An 18,406-nucleotide genomic window follows, 5' to 3' on the forward strand; every position below is an offset into this window, starting at 1 on the left:
ACCTCATACATGCAAAAGACTCATTTATCACTAAGCTGTGTTCCCTGCACCTTCCAGATCATCTTTAGGACATGGCTAAAGTATGCAGAGGGATTCAAAAATTGTTAAGCAGGGGCTGGAGCGATAGTACAGCGGGTAGGGTGTTTGCCTTGCACGCGGCTGACCTGGGTTCGATTCCCAGCATCCCATATGATCCCCTGAGCACCGCCGGGAACAATTCCTGAGGTGTGACTCAAAAAGCAAAAGAAAAAAAAATGTTAAGCAGATAATTATACTAGAAAATATGGGTGTTGGAACCATACTACAATGGGGAGAGTGTTTGTCTTGCATATGACCAACCCAGGTTCAATCCCTGGCATCCCATATGGTCTCCCAAGTATTGCCAGGAGTGATTCCTTTTATTTATTTTTTTGCTCTTTGGGTCACACCCAGCAATGCACAGGGGTTACTCCTGGCTCTGCACTCAGGAATTACTCCTGGCAGTGCTCAGGGGACCATATGGAATGCTGGGAGACGAACCCGGGTTGGCCACATGCAAGGCAAACGCCCTACCCACTCTGCTATGGCTCCAGCCCCAGGAGTGATTCTTAAGTGCAGAGCCAGGAAAGAAGCCTGAGCATCACTAGGTGTGGCCCCAAAACCAATATATAATAGAGATGTTACTGGTGCCTGCTCGAGTAAATTGACAAACAACAGGATGACAGTGATACAGTGATATATATAAGGTGTTGGAATATATGACTGAAACTCAATTATAAATAATTATGAATTAATTATGAATCACTGTATCTCACAGTAATTCAATTTAAAAAATAAGATAAGAATAAAATTAAAAATCTCAAACTAAGACATAGGAAATATATTGAAGAAATCATAAAAAAATAAGAGCATAAGTGATACAAAAAATAATTTAAAAGCTATACTCAAATAATTTAGATTAGACAAACATCAGAACAGAGAGCTGTTTGGGTTGCTTTTGAATACCCTTAGCATCCAATTCACTCAGAACAGACACTTCTGTATTTCATTTGTTTTCTTTCTTTCCCCCCACCCCCCAAGTGGTGTGTGTGTGTGTGTGTATGTGTGTGTGTCTGTGTGTGTGTGTGTGTGTGTGTGTGTTGGGGCAGTGGTTGGCACTGCCAGCAGCAGTATATCAGAGCTTACTCCTGGTGGAATTTCGGAAGGTCATATTTGTGCAGGGATCAAACTGGGTGGGGCCACATGCAAGGTAAATTCTGAACGCTTGTTCTCTTTGGCCTTGAATTTGTCTTTTTCCAGGACAAGAAGCATCTTAGACCATATGGAGCCTCCTCAATCTTCTGAAAGTCACTTTTTGGACATGTCCCCCTACTGAGCACCTCTGGCGCTTCCCTCCCCCGTCCCTTCCCATGATGACAAGTTGCCCCATTTGGGGCTTGATAAACATGAAAGAATGCTGATGATACTTATCTCTTGAAGGAACGAGGACGCAGGTTGCCAGGACACTCTCATTAGCATCACATCAGCGGGCAGTCTCAGCTTATTTCCGTTTTGTGGACCCATTTGGCTCCTGGAGCTGGTCCAGAGTACACACTCCCTGTCTCTCGGCACACAGGATATTTTTTCCATTATTCTTTCTCGGTCTCCTTTAAAAAGAAAAATCACGATTCATGGCATCCTTTTGTTGTTAACTTGCAACCATGTAAAGTCAACCCTAACAACTGTGTTTAGTCCTGAGACTTGGCAGCCAGGGGAACATTTTGTTGTGTAGAAAGCCACAGCCACGCTTGTAGCCAGACTATGTCAGACAGTTACGACAGTGCTGTGCCTCCAGCTTTTCTGCATCAGTGCCATCCTCCCACCTGACCTTACGTGCTCTCAGGTGTCAGAGGCCATGGAATCTTTCCCTTTATTTCTCTCCTCCTAGCCTGTGTATTGAAGTTTCGAGAGTTAGGGGTGTGAGGACTGGCTGAGACCCGAGGCACAGATCAGAGCGTGTTTGATTGTACCCCCAAAACTTCCCTCAAAATAAAGTAGCCATGCTTGTGAAAGATTCCTGGAAACTTCTGTGTCAGTTTCCTGGGTTCCTAACTCTAAAGCACTGGTTTCTCCTCCTCCTACAAGCCCACCCCTGGCGCCTTCTAGCCAGGAGGATTGCTCTCTTTTATCATCCAAATGAGGATTTTGTTTGTTTGTTTGTTTGTTTGTTTGTTTTGGGAGCAATGTTCAGGGCTTACTCCTGGCTCTGCTCCTTGCGAGCTCTGGAAACCATATGGGGTGTTGGGGATCAATCTGGGTCTCCTGTGGCCAAGGGAAGCACCCTGCCCACCCTACTGTCACCCAAGCTCCTAAATGAGGACATTTTGGAAAGGGAAACAGGAATATTGGCGAGGGGGGGGGAGCTTAAACCAGGACCCACCCAGGAAACCTTGATTTCCCCTTGAGAGTTGATGAGGTTTCCTAAGGAATTTGAAGTTTTGTTTTCAAAGAAATGCCAGAGTTCACACTGCTTATGTTAGTCCATTGACTGTGTCCCGGAGTGGGAGAACTTTCATTGTCTCTGGTCCAGAGCGAGCAGAAGCCTTCACAAAGGGCGAAATGTCCCTGCCAAAAGAACGTCAAAGGTCGGCATAGCCTCTGAGTGCAGACAGCGTGGCAGCCCTTGGAGAGTGAACTGTGACAGGCAGGTCCAGCTCCTTGGAAGCCTGGGTGCCCTGTCCGCTGGGTTCTTGTTGCAGGAGGAAAGAAACTTTCAGCAAAACAACAGGCTCTGTATTCATATCAACTTGCAATTTAATAAGCTTTCAAATTAGGAATCTGTGGGGTTTGTTTTCAAAGCATTCAAATGCTTTTTATTATTTTTTTTAAATTAGTTTTAAAAAATTTTAATTTAGGGGCTGGAGCGATAGCACAGCGGGTAGGGCGTTTGCCTTGCACTCGGCCGACCCGGGTTCGAATCCCAGCATCCCATATGGTCCCCTGAGCACCGCCAGGAGTAATTCCTGAGTGTAGAACCAGGAGTAACCCCTGTGCATCGCCGGGTGTGACCCAAAAAAGCAAAAAAAAAAAAAAAAAATTTTAATTTAAAAGTTTTTTAGGGCCTGAGTGATAGTAGAGCGGATAGGGCGTTTGCCTTGCACACGCACGCGGTCGACCCAAGTTCAATCCCCATCATCCCATATGGTCCCCCAAGCACCACCAGGAGTAATTCCCAAGTGCAGAGCCAGGAACAACCCCTGAGCATTGCTGGGTGGCCCAAAAAGAAAAACAAAATTAAAAAAAATTCTTACACTTTGTATAAACACCAAGGGTTACAGTTTGTTTACAGTCAATATTCCAACACCAATTCCACCACCATTGCACCTTCCCACCACCATTATTTCCAATTTTTCCAACTACCCCTTGAGTCTGTTTGCCCCCATAGCAGGCCCTGAATAATTTATTTTTTTAAGTTGTTCATAATTTACTACATTCAGTGTTCCAACATCAATCCAACCACCAGTGTACTTTCCCACCACTATACCTCCTATTTTCCCAACCACGCTCAATAATTTATTTTATATTGCTTATTATAAATAATTTGCTAAAAGAATGATCAAAAAACATTTCCTTAGTGAAGATTGTTGTATATCTCAGAGTGGAGCCATTAAGACTCTGTATAAGACATAACTAAGATGTTATTACAGGTAAAGCCTTCTTTGTTTATGTTTTGATAATTGAGATTAGTTGCCTTCTACATTATATCCCATCCAATTTGGTGTGCTACTCCTGGTTTATCAGTATTATAGAGTTTGAGATGTCACAGAGCTGCAAATGTGGCTGCATGCTTCAGGAAGTCCATAATTTTTAAAAAGGGATATAGCTGGAGTTAAATTTTTAAGTAGGTGGCAGCTTTGGTGCAAGTGTGTAACTGCTGGGGCTTCTGGAAGTACAGGGAGTGGGGGAGGTAGCCTATCCCCAATTCCATGAAAGCCTGGAGATTTCAGTCACAAAACCCACATACCTGAGATTTTCAACAGATCCATTTCTGGATGAAGCTCATCATAAGCAGTGGCTTCTGACCAGGAGGAAGGCGGGATTGTGGAGTGTGGAGGCTTTTGGCTTTCGGGGCTCTAACATTTGTGATTATAAGCATACCTGTGTTTATGTTGGGTTATATTAAAGACACATGGCAACAAAGAATACTTTAATTTTGACAACCTACAGAAATTTTTTAAATTTTAAGAATCAATGCCCAGGCTGGAGAGATAGTACAGGGGTTAAGGTGACCAACCTTGGTTCCATCCTTGGTACCACGGGGTCCTCAGCCAGAGCACTGACAGGAGTGATCCCTGAGCACAGAACCAGGAGTAAACCCTGAATTTGGATGTGGCCCAAACACAAAATTAGATTCGAAAGGGGAAAAAAGTTACCTGGGAGTTTGGGGGTGGGGTGGGGTTTGAGGGGAGCATCTATGCTCTGAGTCAGAGCCTGTTCTGTTTCTCTGTCTTCCTAATCCTACTATGCCCTCTGGTGGTTGCAGTTGCTAAAATATGACCCGTAAAAATACTTAAACAGTTTGCTCTCCGAATTAATTTCATATGAATTTGGATATGAATTCATTTTATTTCATATCATTTTCACATCCATTTCATTCAATATACCCATTCTGTATATCCAAGGATCACTGTATCACTGACATCCCGTTGCTCATTGATTTGCTCAAGCGGTCACCGATAATGTCTCCATTGTTAGATTTGTTGTTACCGTTTTTGGCATATCAAATATGTCACGAGGAGCTTGCCAGACTCTGCCGTGCGGGTGAGATACTCTCAGTAGCTTGCCAGAATCTCCGAGAGGGGCGGAGGAATCGAACCCGGGTTAGCCGTGTGCAAGGCAAATGCCCTACCCATTGTGCTGTGCTATCGTTCTAGCCCTATATCCAAGGATGTACAGAAAAAAGAAAAACTTCCCTATAGGAACAATGTTATCAACCGTATCAGATATTGCAGGAGCCTCCAAGACGCATGTGGTCTGATGTCACTTAGGTGACTGCCTTGCATGCAGCAGACCCCTATTTGATCCCTGGCATCCCATATGGTTCCCCAAATACTATCAGAAGTGATCCCTGAGTGCAGAGCCAGCAACCAGCCTAAATACAACTGGTTGTGGCCCCAAAGCAAATAAACAAATAAAATAGTCTAATCGATAAGAAGCAGCTCAACAGACTAGAACATATGGTTTGGATGGAGAATGCCCAGGTTTGGTCCCTAGCATCTCATGGTTTCTTGAGCACTGTGGAGTAGTCCTTGAGCACTGTGGGTGTACCCACCCCCTAAATAAAAATAAATCAAATTCACTCCTTCAAGAAATGTCTAATTTTCCATATTCAGCACTGAACCTCTCTACTTTGCAAATACATAAATTACAAAATAAGTGGCTCTCAGCTCAAGAAAAGAAAATGCCACAGGTTGAAGAGATATCCAACCAAAAAATAAACTTTGATCATTTTTGTCAAATGCCTTATAAAAAGCACATGCATTACTGTTTTCTCAGGCGTTCCTGTGTATCATTAGAAGTGGTAATACCAGTGAGATTCAATATGTCGATATGTGAAATACATTATCAATCTAGGATCATCAAGATTTTCCTCCTTTACATGGTATCTAGTGTATCTAGATTTCACTTTCTTTCTGACCTATTTGTGAATCAATTAGGAACTCTCTAAGTACCAACTGACACCAGTTTGATCAGTCAATGAACTGAGCAGAGGCTCAGAAAGCTAATGTGACCCCAAAGCAATACTGTTTCCCAGATGATTCCCCAGAGAACGCTGACACTGACTGCACCAGTTACAGCCAAAGGCCTTTCTGGAGGTGCAGGGGCAGCTCAGCCCTTGTAACTTAAACCACATTCTTGCTAATGCAAGTTTAACTTAAAGTTAATAACCAAATGAATTTACAGTTCAGGAGTTCTCTGAGTGACTAGATCCCAAATAGATCCTAAAAGAGTAAAAACAATGCTTTTTTGTCTCTGAAGTTTCAGCAGGTTTGATAATAGTTTGGTAATAATAATAATAATTGCTGTTTCCTTATTACATGCCAGAGATCATTGAATGACTGCATTGTTGTTTTTGTTTTCTGTTGGTTTTTTGAAGGAAGTTTTGGTTATCTCCATCGCCCTTTGTCTATGGCAGGGAGGCTCTCCTGGGGTGGCTTTCATGTAGATAGCCTCTATGTTGAACCCCTCCTAATACACGTTTGTTCAAACACTATAAATCTAGGCATTATAACGGCATGCTGGCAATAACTTTTTGTTTAGGGATATATACTTTGTCTTGCAAATGGACCACCACTGACTACTTTACAGTGGTGCTTAGTTCTTAATCCTCGCTCTGTGTTCACTCCTAGCACAGGACTCAGGGGACCACCCACAGGCTTTTGGGGATGGAACCCCAGATGGCCATGTGCAAAGAAAATTCTCTACCCGTTTCACTGTTGCTCCAGCGCCTGCCCACCATTGACTACTTTTTACAGTCCAGTTAGAAACGGAGATTGCCTGTGCCTTAAGAATCCTTTAATCTTCTTCCGAAATGATCACATCTTGGGGATAATCCTCCATCTCACAGCCCAGGACACTCAGGGACCTCTTTTTGCCCGCTCTGCTGCCCCCGGACCATAGAAGACTTGTAGTGCTTGATGGTGTTGGGGAGAAGGTTTGATCGCCGGAGGGATGCTGGTGACAGCTGAAGGGGAAATGCTGCGTTCAGAGAAAGCCAGAATAGTGGGACTCCGTGTGAGTCATCCCCTAGCCTGGCCTGCGTGCGGCACATGCGCACGGTGTCTTGTCCCGGGCAGAGTGAGCTGGATGAGAACTCTGAGAACTAGTTCTCCCTCCCGCATAACAGAGGCAGGAGAGGGGGAACCTCTGCTACCAGATCAAGTAACTGGTGATTGACTCAGACAACACAGGAGGTGAGATGTCCTAATGGGTTTAATCCTCTCTCCACTGTGTAGTGCAGGCAAATTGAGTTCTGTCTCAGGAGGTCAGTTTTCCCTCATTATGCTCCAGTTATAATAAATCAACTGCAGATACCAGTTTCTAAGTTCTCAGCCGCCCAACCTCGGTACCTTGCTGAAAGATGGCAAGTTAGGATTTCTTTAGACTAACATAGTTTATTCTACACAATAAAAGGGAGACAGCTTATTAAGTGCTTTTGGAGAACAATAGCTGTTTAGAGACTCTGGGACTGCTCAGGGGAGCCCCAAGTTGTCTGAAATAGTGGCAGGAACCCAGGCCTCTCTCCCCCGGGTTAGAATTCTCTATGTGGAAATGCTTATAGCTTACTGAGAGCCTCCTTCTAGTGTCTGTACTTCTCTTCATTTTCCCCAGCAATATTTACAATCTGAGAACCTCTTCAAGTGGAGACGATTTCACCCTACAGCTCAGCGCTTCCCTGGTGATCATTGTGTTGTGTCTGTTCCACACAACAGTCTGTCTTTGCATGTCTGGGCAGCTTTATGCCACTCACTGTTCTCGTCCAATGAAACTGAACAGGCTGTACTTACTGCATTTATTTTCTCCATGAGCCTCTTTTTCTTTATTTTTTTTTTCTGTTTGTTTTTGTTTCTAGAATCTTTTTCCCACCAGAGAAACACTAGTTTTTAAGCATCATTTCATGTAGGTCAATTTATTTAAAGTGTTTTTGTGTGGCTGATAAAAAGAAAATAACAACTTCTACTAGAGAGGTGTTAATAGAACATGCAAATAAAATACTTGTTCATAAAATAAAGGGGATCCAGATTTAAAATAAACCAGGAAGAATTTCTCATAATATTCAGAGGACTCCAGAGGAACACTCTGTGCTCTTGTTCACACATCCACAAATCGCTTCTGTTCAACCAGTTCCAGGACTTCGTGAAAAAGCTGAGTGGTAGGCTGGGTGATCGGGTAGCAGAAGGGGAGTCTTTTCTCCAAGGCTGACATGTGTATGAAGTACCTGTAAATGAGAAAGAAAAACAAAGGCGCTTATAAGAGGAGAATTTGAGGGTAACGGTGGAGAGATACAACTGGGGTTAAGGCACTTGCCTTGCGCACAGCCAACCCTGCTTCTGCTAAGCACTGCCGGAAGTGATCCTTGAGCACAGAGACAGGGGTAAACCCTGAGCTTTGCCAGGTGGGGCCCCAAATCCAAATAAATAAATAACTTTCATACTGGTCACATCAGTATGGCTACTCTAGCTGCAATGGGATTGGTAGATAGGGATATCTGAGCCATAAGACTCATCCAGAATTTTCTTTCCTTCCTTCCTTCCTTCCTTCCTTCCTTCCTTCCTTCCTTCCTTCCTTCCTTCCTTCCTTCCTTCCTTCCTTCCTTCCTTCCTTCTTTCCTTCCTTTCTTTTCTTCTCTCTGCAGATGTGGTGTGGAGTGGGGTGTCTACTCCCAAGCAGTGCTAAGGAAGTTTGGGGGGCCCACAGGCAATTTTGGCCAATCAGGCCTTTGTTTCACCGCAAGAGCCCAGGGATGCAATGCTGCTTGGGCCTTGCAGGGCTGGGAATACACAGGCCACCCGGGCGATGCTGAGTGTCTCCAGCCCCATACCTGGCAGTATTTGGGGACTTGAGGACTGCACCCAGTGACGCTTAGAGGACCATGTGGTGCCACGAGAAATCAAATCAGGTTGGGTGCATGTCAGATATGTGCTCTAACCACTGTACTATCTCCTGGCCCCTCAGCCAACTATTTTGGTTGCCAACCTCCTTCACAGGTGACCCAGAAAACCTCTAATGTGGATGCATCTCAGGTGACATAAGCACCTAACTTTAGCAAAGGAAGTGAGCTTCTGGGGCTGGAGCGATAGCACAGCCGGTAGGGCGTTTGTTTTGCACACAGCCCACTGGGTTTGATTCCCAGCATCCCATATGGTCCTCTGAGTACCGCCAGGAGTAATTCCTGAGAGTAAGAGCCAGGAGTAACCCCTGTGCTTTGCCGGGTGTGACCCAAAAAGGAAAAAAAAAAAAAGAAGGAAGTGAGCTTCCTTAATAATGTATGTACTGTGAAAGCAGGAAAGAGAAAGTTCAAGCTAGCTTGAGGTGGGGTCCCCACTCCCTGGTCTCTCAGGCAACACACAGTGGTGAATCGAATGAAAGGGTTAAACCATGTGACTACTAGGGCCACATCCAGGAGGAGCAAAGTTCATGCAGGGGCACGATGAAAACACAGAAAAGAGGAGAGACAGAGAAGAAAGTGAGAAAATATTTTCGGGGGGGGAATGTATATTTGGAGGCTCCACACCCAGCAGTGCTCAGGGGATGTGCTGTGGTACTTGGCTGAGGGGATTACATGTGGGCCAGGATCTAACCAAGGTCAGCTGGGTGCCAGGCAAGCACCTGAACCCTGTACACTCTCTTAGTCCTGAAAGTGAGAAAGTTCTTAGCCATTCCCATGAATGGCTAAAAAGATTCTTCAGTGGTCAGGGGAATTTAAGTGGTTTCTTAGGGAACTTTCTTAAAATGCCATTACCTAGGCCTAATGATCTCAGTCAAACAGAACTTCTACATGTGAGACGGGGCTTGCTGTTTTTTATTTTTTAATACTTACTAAACTGACTCTTTTGCATATCAGATGAAAAATCAATAGTTGAAAAGGATTACAGGAAGTGGAGGGATAGTACAATGGATAGGGTACTTGCCTTGCATGCAGACCACCCAGGTACAATCCCCAGCACTCCACATAGTCACCCAAATCCCACCAGGAATAATTCTGAGTACAGTCCAGGAGTAAACCCTGCACACCACCAGGTGTGGATCAAAATCACAGTCACTGTCACTCTCACAGTTGCTCATTGATTTGCTCGAGCGGGCACCAGTAACGTCTCCATTGTGAGACTTCTTGTTACTGTTTTTAGCATGTTGAATATGTCACAGGTAGCTTGCCAGGCTCTGCCATGCAGGTGAGATACTCTCAGTAACTTGCTGGGCTCTCCGAGAGGGGTGGAGGAATCTAACCCAGGTCGACCACGTGCAAGGCAAACGCCCTACCGCTGTACTATCTCTCCAGCCCTGTGGATCAAAATAAATAAATAAAAAGGAAAAGAAAATAAGGATTAGAAATTTCAGTGATCTGGTAATCCATTAGGGCAGTAGAGGGTAAGAGTAAGTAACAAGGGCCAGCAAGATAGTACAATGGGAAGGGCACTTGCATTGCATGCAATTGTCCCCGACATCCCATAAGGTCCCCTGAGTATCTCCAGGATTTATTCCTGAGGCAGAGCCAATAGTAAGCCCTGAGCAACACTGGGTATGCATGAGAGCGAGATAGAGAAAGAGAGGAGGGGGGGAGAGAGAAAAGAAATAGAAGAGATAGTGACAAATTCAATAGTACTTGAGTTTCACCTACAGGTTTGGCTGCTAATAAGCTCCATTCCAATGTCCCATAGCAAGGCAAAACCCCCTTTTGCCGGTTGTCCTGATTTTTTAATATTCCTGATCTTTAAAATTGGGTTATGTGAGGACTATGATACAGAAGAATTTTAAATACATGCAAAGTGAAAGAAGGAAGACTCAAAAGGCCACAGGTTCTATGATGCCATTTACATGAAATATTCCAAGTGGGCAAATCCACAGAGACAGAGGGTAGGTGAGTGGCTGACGGGGCCTTGGGAGGGGAGAGTCAGCTGTGCTGCTTCACGGGCGGCGGGTTTCTTAGGGGAGCTGATGAAATTGTTCTGCAACTAGGCAGTAGTGACAGGAGCCAAGGATAGAGCTTGTGGTAGAATAGAGGCCTTTGCACATATAGGACCCTGGTTCAATATCCAGTCTCTCACACACACACAAATTAAAAACAACACTTTTTAAAAATGTAAGACTTTTAATATTAAAACCCCAATCCTTGGAAGTTACCGTTATTTTTAATGATTTTTAAAAATTTTTATGTTAGGCATCAGTGAAATATTTGAGCATCATGCCCTCCACCAGTTTCTGATTCCCCACCACTGTCAGTGTCCCCTACCCAATTCCCTCAAGTGACACGCTTCCTACTGAAGACCAGTTCTCAGTTTTATTACTTTGGGTAACTTGTTATTCCCCTTCTATGTTTATATCTGACATACGAGAGAGATCTTTATTTGTCTATTCCTCTCCTTACTTGAGTCAGTATGAATTGGTCACTGTCACTGTCATCCCATTGCTCATTGATTTGTTTGAGCGGGCACCAGTAACGTCTCTCATTGAGAGACTTTTTGTTACTGTTTTTGGCATATCCAATATGCACGGGTAACTTGCCAGGCTCTGCCGCTCGGGCTTGATACCGCTCGGTAGCTTGCCGGGCCCTCCGAGAGGGGTGGAGGAATCGAACTCGGGTTGGCGAATGCCCAACCGCTGTGCTATCGCTCCAGCCTGGAGTCAGTATAGTACTCTCCAAATCCATTCATGTAGTGGTAAATTGCATAAATTTATCAGTATTCCATTGAGTTTGTATACCATGGTTTATTTAATCATCTGTTATTAGACACATGTTGTTTGGAAAGTTTGGGTTTATGAACAGTGTCTCAGTGAACATAAGAGACACTGTTTTTTTTTTTTTTAAAGAATAGTGATATTTGCACCAACATTGTGAAATGTATTAAAAGTCACTGGAGGGGCCAGAGAGATGGCACGGTGGGTAAAGGCATGTGGCTTACCCAATTCAATCCCAATTCAATCCCTGGTACCTCCATATGATCCCCTGATCATTGCTAGGTGCTAGGAGTGATCTATGAATGCAGAGCCAGGAGTAAGCCCATTGAAACATGTTTAAAATAGTGAATTTTTGATGCTTTGAATGTTACCGGGGACGGGGTGGGGTGGGGGGAATAAAGATGAAGAATAAACATTGGATTGTGTGTGTGGAACACCTCAAAGTGTGTCAGACAGAATCAGAATGGAATCCAGGGTATACCACATGAAGGCAGAACAGGGTGTACAAATTAGAGTGACTTTCTTAAAAAGCTGGTCTAAGGCCAGAACGTAGGACTCCGCACCTGCCCCCGTCCAAACTGGCAGCAAGGTTTGCCTGCCACACCCTCTCCATCCTAAATCCCAGCCAAGCTGAGTTTTGTCCTGATGGTAACCAGCCCTGCGATGCACACTTGGCTCTGCAGAAGGGGGACGCCTCGAAGCCAGGACGAGTGCCTGGCGCCGCGCTCTCTTAATGATGCAGACAGAGAGTCACGGACGGGATAAGGAAAACAAGCCCAAGGAGCTAATAACACGCTCATTAATGTATCACCCTTTTTAAGACCAGTGACTCAGTTGAATTCACAATTTGCCATTAATCATCCCTTTCTGCGGGGCGTGTCGCCCGTGGTTACTCATGCCGGTGGGGATTATAATGCTTCCCGACGTGCTGGCTTCAGGAGAGACTTCTAGTGGGAAACAGCGCTTCAAAGATAGCCTCGTGGCTCGCCTGTCTTCCCTGGCATGGGAACAGACTTCAAACAGTAACGGTTGGTAAAGCTCCCCCAAATCCTACTCTTCCTCTCAGATCAAAGGGAAACTTATTAAAAACCAAAAAAACTAGAGGAGTCAGAGATGTAACTGCATGGCAAGGCAAGCCTGGGTTGGACCCCTGGCACCACACACACACACACACACACACACACACACACACACACACACACACACACTCGTCTTTCTGTGCTGCCACATCGTGACCCCAGAATAGACTTTTCCCTACCTGAATTCTTCTCTGTGGTCATTCCTGATGTATTCGGCCAGAGTAGTGCTGTACCGCAGGCAGCTCTTGAGAATGTAAAACTGCTGATATAACAAGACAGCTTGGCAGGGACTTAGGAATTGGAATGAAGCTGAAAGTCCCTTCACCATTTGTTTCACAGTACTCGCCACAAAAGTAATCTAGACAAGTAAAATGCAGTTGTGATATGCACTTACTATATTACCCTTTTTCAGTTGACTCCTTACCTACAAACCAAGGCTGAAACCGCAGTGGCCTCACACCACCCATCATCCCTCCACTATTTCCCAGTGAAGCAGAATTCAGATTACCAGGTCACATGTTGGGGCTGCCCATTTTTCCCTTTAGGGAGGGTCAAAACTAATAATGACTGTTAAGGAAGTGTAGCTGCAAAGTGTGGGAGAACATTGAGCATACATGAAGGTTGAGGTTGGACCAGCAGTGTGCAAGGGCTATTCCTGGCTCTGTGCTCAAGAGTGACATCTGGTGGCACTTAGGAGACCATATATAGTGCCAGGGACTTACATCAGGGTGATGTAAGGCATGCACCTTAAACCCTATACTACTTCTCTGCACCTGATTCACTACCTATTCACCACCTGAGGACATTTCCAATTAAATTTATGTTGGTTGAATTCATGAATAATGGAAACTAATGAGAGTAAAGGAATCAAATATTCATTAGAATTCAACACATATTTTATTGAACAGTTATGGTTGTGCCTAGCACAACTGGCATGTCTAGACACAAAATAAATGCTACTTGGAAGTTACAATCAAGTCCCCTGAACTGGAGAGATAGTACAGAGGGTAAGAAGCTTGCCTGGCACACAGCCAGCCTGGCTTCAATCCCCTGTATCACATATGCTCCCCTGAACTCTACCAGGAGTGATCCTTGAGAAGATTCCTGGAGTGAGCCCTGAGCACTTCTGGGTTCAAAAATGATAACACACCAAAAGTCCCTTCAGAGAGGAGAGAAGTCCGGGGAGTACAGACCCATGCAGCCAACTCCGGCTCAGCCCCAGAGCCACAGGGTCCCCTGAGCACTGCTGTGTGCAGCCCTGGCATGCATGTGCTGCCAGCCAGTGCTGAGGATTGAACCCAGGGCCCAGCACACACCAGGCATGTGCTCCAGTGTGTCAGCTATCTCCCGGACCCAACAGTCTTATTTTTATTTCTAGGTACTTACTATGGGAGGACAACTTTGTAGAAATGACATCATCCAGCTAATTGCAAACTTTGTTGATCCCAATTCAAGACTTCCCTAAATGACTCAGGAAATCAATAAGTTACATTTATGAAGTTTGAGATACATTTTAAGATATAAGCTTTTAAGTATCTTAAAAACAATTCTATCTCAAAGCAATTTATTATGATTAGTCAAATCTTTAAAATCAATATTTAGGGAAAATATGCTACCAGCATTTCTCAATCAGGAGCCTTATGGGCCCCTATTGGATCCTAGGATATTCCAAGGAGCCACAGGTGAAATTGAGTCAATGAGAGGCCAAGTCATGACACTAGGGGGCCAACTTGAAGGATGTAGGGGGAGGGGTCGGGGGAAGCAGTTTTGGGGGTATAGTAAGGAAATAAGGTTGAAAGGGTGTTGCAGTCAGAAAACAATTAGGAAACAGTGCTATATGAGAGCTTAAAATATACTGTTATTTTAAGTAAACTACTGTTGGAGGCCATCTCAATACAAGGGATGTGTGTGTGTGTGTGTGTGAGTTACTGAGGATCAAAGCCAGGTATCTTTATTATGCAAGATATGAGCTTTGCCAATGAGCCATATCCCAGGCCTTATATGAACATTAGCATTAGAAGGGCATATTATTAATTGTAGGATATCATTGGTTTGTCCTTTCTCCCTTGCCAATGAGAGTTTAGGTTTATCTGGTAATAATCTCTACACATTTTAAGACAACATTGGTATGTCCTGTTCCCTTTGCCACGAGGAGCTTAGGTTTATGGGGTCACACCCATCAAAGTGCTCCCGAATCACTCCCATTCCTTTGTCTATCTGTAACCACTTCTCTATGCTCTCTTCCCCAACCAGTTAATCAGCTTTCCCCCCTAATCAGACTCTGTTAATTTGTAAGGTCAGACCTTTCTAGGACACTGAACTTGTATTGTAAGTTAATGTTGCCTTTCTCCTCTCCTTATGTCTTTTGAATAGTTTACTTTAAAGCAATGTCCTTTTTGTCTGGACAAAGAAAGACAGTTGTTAATGTGCTTTTGTAACATGGGATTTATTTGGCTTCGAATGTTATTCACTCCTGGGCATATGCTTTCTCGACTTAAGCCTCAGCTGCCCTTACTTCCCAGCACCCCCAGAAGCAGGGTCCCGACGAGGGACAGGACGGACCCAGGGCAAACAGTGAGTTATGTGCTACCCTGGCATCGAGATGGGCCTGGCCAAAGTGCCTAATTCTTAACTATAAGTTAAGAGCTTGGTCATGGACAAATGCTGTCATGATCCAAAAGTAACGACGACACTAGGACCCTGCTAGGGGTAGGAAAGACTAATCTGGCCTGAGCACTGTAGTTTGAGATCGAGATGACCCCAGGAGAGCAATTCTATAAGTTTAATGCATCTCTTGCTATGTCCATACAAAATGATTAATATTATGAATGCTTATATGTTAGTTGGACAAGGAGAAGAGAAACACACCCATGGGATTCCACTCTTGGGCGGGTGTCCTGCTGAAAGAGAATCTGTCCTGGAAGCAGCATCCCCTGAGGAAAAAAGAACTTTACCCCTACTGATTGTGACCACACCTATGTGTAAGCCCGAACCCCTCTTGCTTGGGGATTTAACTAGGCTGTAAGAGTGGGCTGGGGGCCAGTGCCAGTGCTAGATCTGGAGAAGCCACATAAGATCCAGATCCAGAGCGAGAAGGAGAATGAAGTAGCATGGGTGAGAAAGAAGCAGGAGGAGAATCAGAGGAGAATGGAGATGGGAATGGAATAAACTGCAACTGAGACTAACCAGCCTGGCCCTCGTTCCTTCCTTCTCCTGCCTTGTCATCGCCATCAGCCTCGTCATTGCCATCAACCTCCCTGAGGTGGGGGAAAGTGGCTGGAGACTACCTGAGGTGGGCGGCGGGAGAGATAGAGCGCCGCTGCCCTGTGCCCACTGTGCTGTGCCCCTTTTTTGTATTGTGTTTATACAATTAATTATAGTCATATGTAAATATAATATTCATCATACTATATCTAATCACATTATTATGCAAATTAAAATATGTTATACCTGCTGAAAGACAAGAAGAATCTCATATAAAAGTGCTGTGGCTGTATCTGTGTATTCCAGGATAAGCTTCTGTAACTAGAATTTTAAATAACCATCAATGTACTATGATTTAGCAGTCAGAAAATAGGGATTTCTCTTTAGATATTTATAAAATATTTTTAGGGGTTGGTTTGGGGGGGTCACACCTGGCTATGCTCAGGATTTAGTCCTGGCTCTGTGCTCAGGGATCATGCCTATCAGACTTGGAGGATTATATGTGGTGCTGGGGATTGAAGTGGTTTGGCCGTGTGCAAGGCAAGTACCCTACCCAATGCTCAATTGCTTCAGCCTGTCTTTTGTTGATTTTTTGAGCCACACTCATTAGTGATGAGGAGTTATTCTGGTTTTGTCAGGGGTCTCACTGCAGTGAATCAAGCCGTGCCTAGAATCAAATCAACTCAATCGCATGCAAAGCAAAAGCCTTAACCCTGTACTATCTCTTTAGACTTATTAAATAATTTAATTAATTAAATTTTTCCATTTTCCTGTTGGTTTACTCTGGGAGTGGGGGAGTGTTTGGAACCACATCTGGCACTGCTTCTGGTTCTGTGCTCAGGGATCACTCCTAGCAGAATTTGGGGTACCATATATAGTGCTGGGAATCAAACCAGAGTTAGCTACATGCAGGCAAACACCTTAGCTTCTGTACTATCTCTCAAGTCTTGATTTAGTTATTTTTTAAATTGGTTTTTAGAAGGCTAGAGAGATAGTACAGAGGATAAGGCATTTGCCTTGCGCACAACTGACCCAGGTTCCATCTCCAGCACCACATGTGGTCCCCTGAGCTTTTCCAGGAGTGATCCCTGTATGCAGAGTCAGGCGTAAGTCCCGAGCACTGTCAACCTCTTCCCCCCAAATAAAGTGAAAAGTGATTCTTAGTATCAGGGCTATAGCTCAGAATTTGAGCACTAACCTTTCATGCAAGAGGCCCTGAGTTCAATCCCAAGCACCACAAAGAAGGAAAAAAAGGATCTCATACAAGAACTATGCTTAATATTGGTTACAAAAGTGGACCATGGGAGCAAGATGATACAATAACATAGAGTGCTAGCCAAAAGAGAAGAGCACTATTGATTGCCAAGTCACACAAGAGTCCCACTTCCTTTCAGGAATTTAAAAACATGATCCCCAAAATTGAGGTGGAAGGCTTCCCGGGATTATTTACGCTTATGCCCTCTTTGATGCATGCCCTTTTGAGATAGTATATAAAGGGTTTAAAGACTGTTTTGGTGTTAGGATCAGGCCCAGAGTGTCACACATGCAATGTGTGTTTCTCCTGAGCTCTAGCTCCAACCTTAGCAACCACTTTCACTCTCAAAAATTCTGACTAGTGGAAGATTCTGTCTTCTATCCACTGGGCACATGAGAAGAGTGTCTGCAGTGTCTACAAGTCAACACATACTTGCTGACAATGCTTCTTGCAAGAAAGAGCTTTGGCTTCAAATCCCACTACACCTTGGATTCAAAATTTATAAGATCTGCTCCTTGTTGTACTAATAGGCCAGGTGCAAAAGATTGACAGATTCCCAAACAAAAACACACCCATCTGTACTGCTGACTACATCATTTCATATGGAAATACCATGAGCAAATAAAATCAACTCACCTAAAATCAAGCTCATTTTAAGATAACCCTTAACATTAAGTTTTGTTTAGATTCCAAGATACATCAAAGGACCTATCCACAGTGAATTGATTGACAATCCTGGTGCCTACCCACCAGTCTGCAAACTGCCTTTCAAATCATCTGCTTCCCAGTTCTTTTCCTACTTAAACTGTGTGCTGTTACCAACCCCAAGATGGTTCTCTAGAATACAAGTCTGCCATCTTGCTGCTGCTACAGCTCTTGCACCTGCTACCTTACTGCTACGAAAGCTCTTTCCCACCGTTCACCTTGTCTCTCAATCATTTCTAGGTGGCTTGATATTTCTAATGCTTTAGTACAATCTTAGAAAAGCTCAGTTTAGGGGGCAGGATGATAGTACAAGGGGCATGGCATTTGCCTTCCTTGTGACCAAGCCTGATTTGCTCCCTGGTATCTTATACAGTCCCTGAGACCCCCAGGTATGAAACCTGAGCACAGAGCCTCAAGTATGCCTGAGCATCACCAGGGGTGGTTAAAATTTTTAAAAAAGATAGGAGGAAAAAAGGAGGGAAGGAAGAAAAGGAAAGAAGGGAGGGAGGGAAGGAGGGAGGAAGGGAAGGGAGAGGGAGGGAGGGAGGGAGGGAGGGAGGGAGGGAGGGAGGGAGGGAGGGAGAGGAAGAAAGGAAGAGAAACTCAGTTTACATTACTGAGGTAAAGAGAAAGTAAAACACTTTCCTATTCAACTCCTTCTATATAATTAGATATAGATATATTTTATGTGCAAAGAGGTCCATCTAATTTATAAAATACGTTTATTATTTTCCTTGGTATAATATTT

The 18,406-nt window shown here is 44.2% G+C and overlaps 1 protein-coding gene across 1 annotated transcript in view; it reads right to left on the minus strand.

Annotated features, from left to right (window-relative positions):
- Window positions 1-7,647: 7,647 nt before the first annotated feature.
- C10H12orf56 (chromosome 10 C12orf56 homolog) overlaps window positions 7,648-18,406 on the minus strand; it is an 81,008-nt gene continuing 70,249 nt past the window's right edge. The window contains exons 10-13 of the mRNA XM_055118623.1: window positions 15,945-16,019; window positions 13,881-13,955; window positions 12,674-12,852; window positions 7,648-7,957 (exon numbers count right to left, since the gene is read on the minus strand). Coding sequence (XP_054974598.1) covers window positions 7,831-7,957; window positions 12,674-12,852; window positions 13,881-13,955; window positions 15,945-16,019 — 456 coding nt within the window. The 3' untranslated portion in view covers window positions 7,648-7,830. The remainder of the gene's footprint in view (window positions 7,958-12,673; window positions 12,853-13,880; window positions 13,956-15,944; window positions 16,020-18,406) is intronic.

This window comes from Sorex araneus, chromosome 10, assembly GCF_027595985.1.
Source record: "Sorex araneus isolate mSorAra2 chromosome 10, mSorAra2.pri, whole genome shotgun sequence".
Classification (NCBI taxonomy): domain Eukaryota; kingdom Metazoa; phylum Chordata; class Mammalia; order Eulipotyphla; family Soricidae; genus Sorex; species Sorex araneus.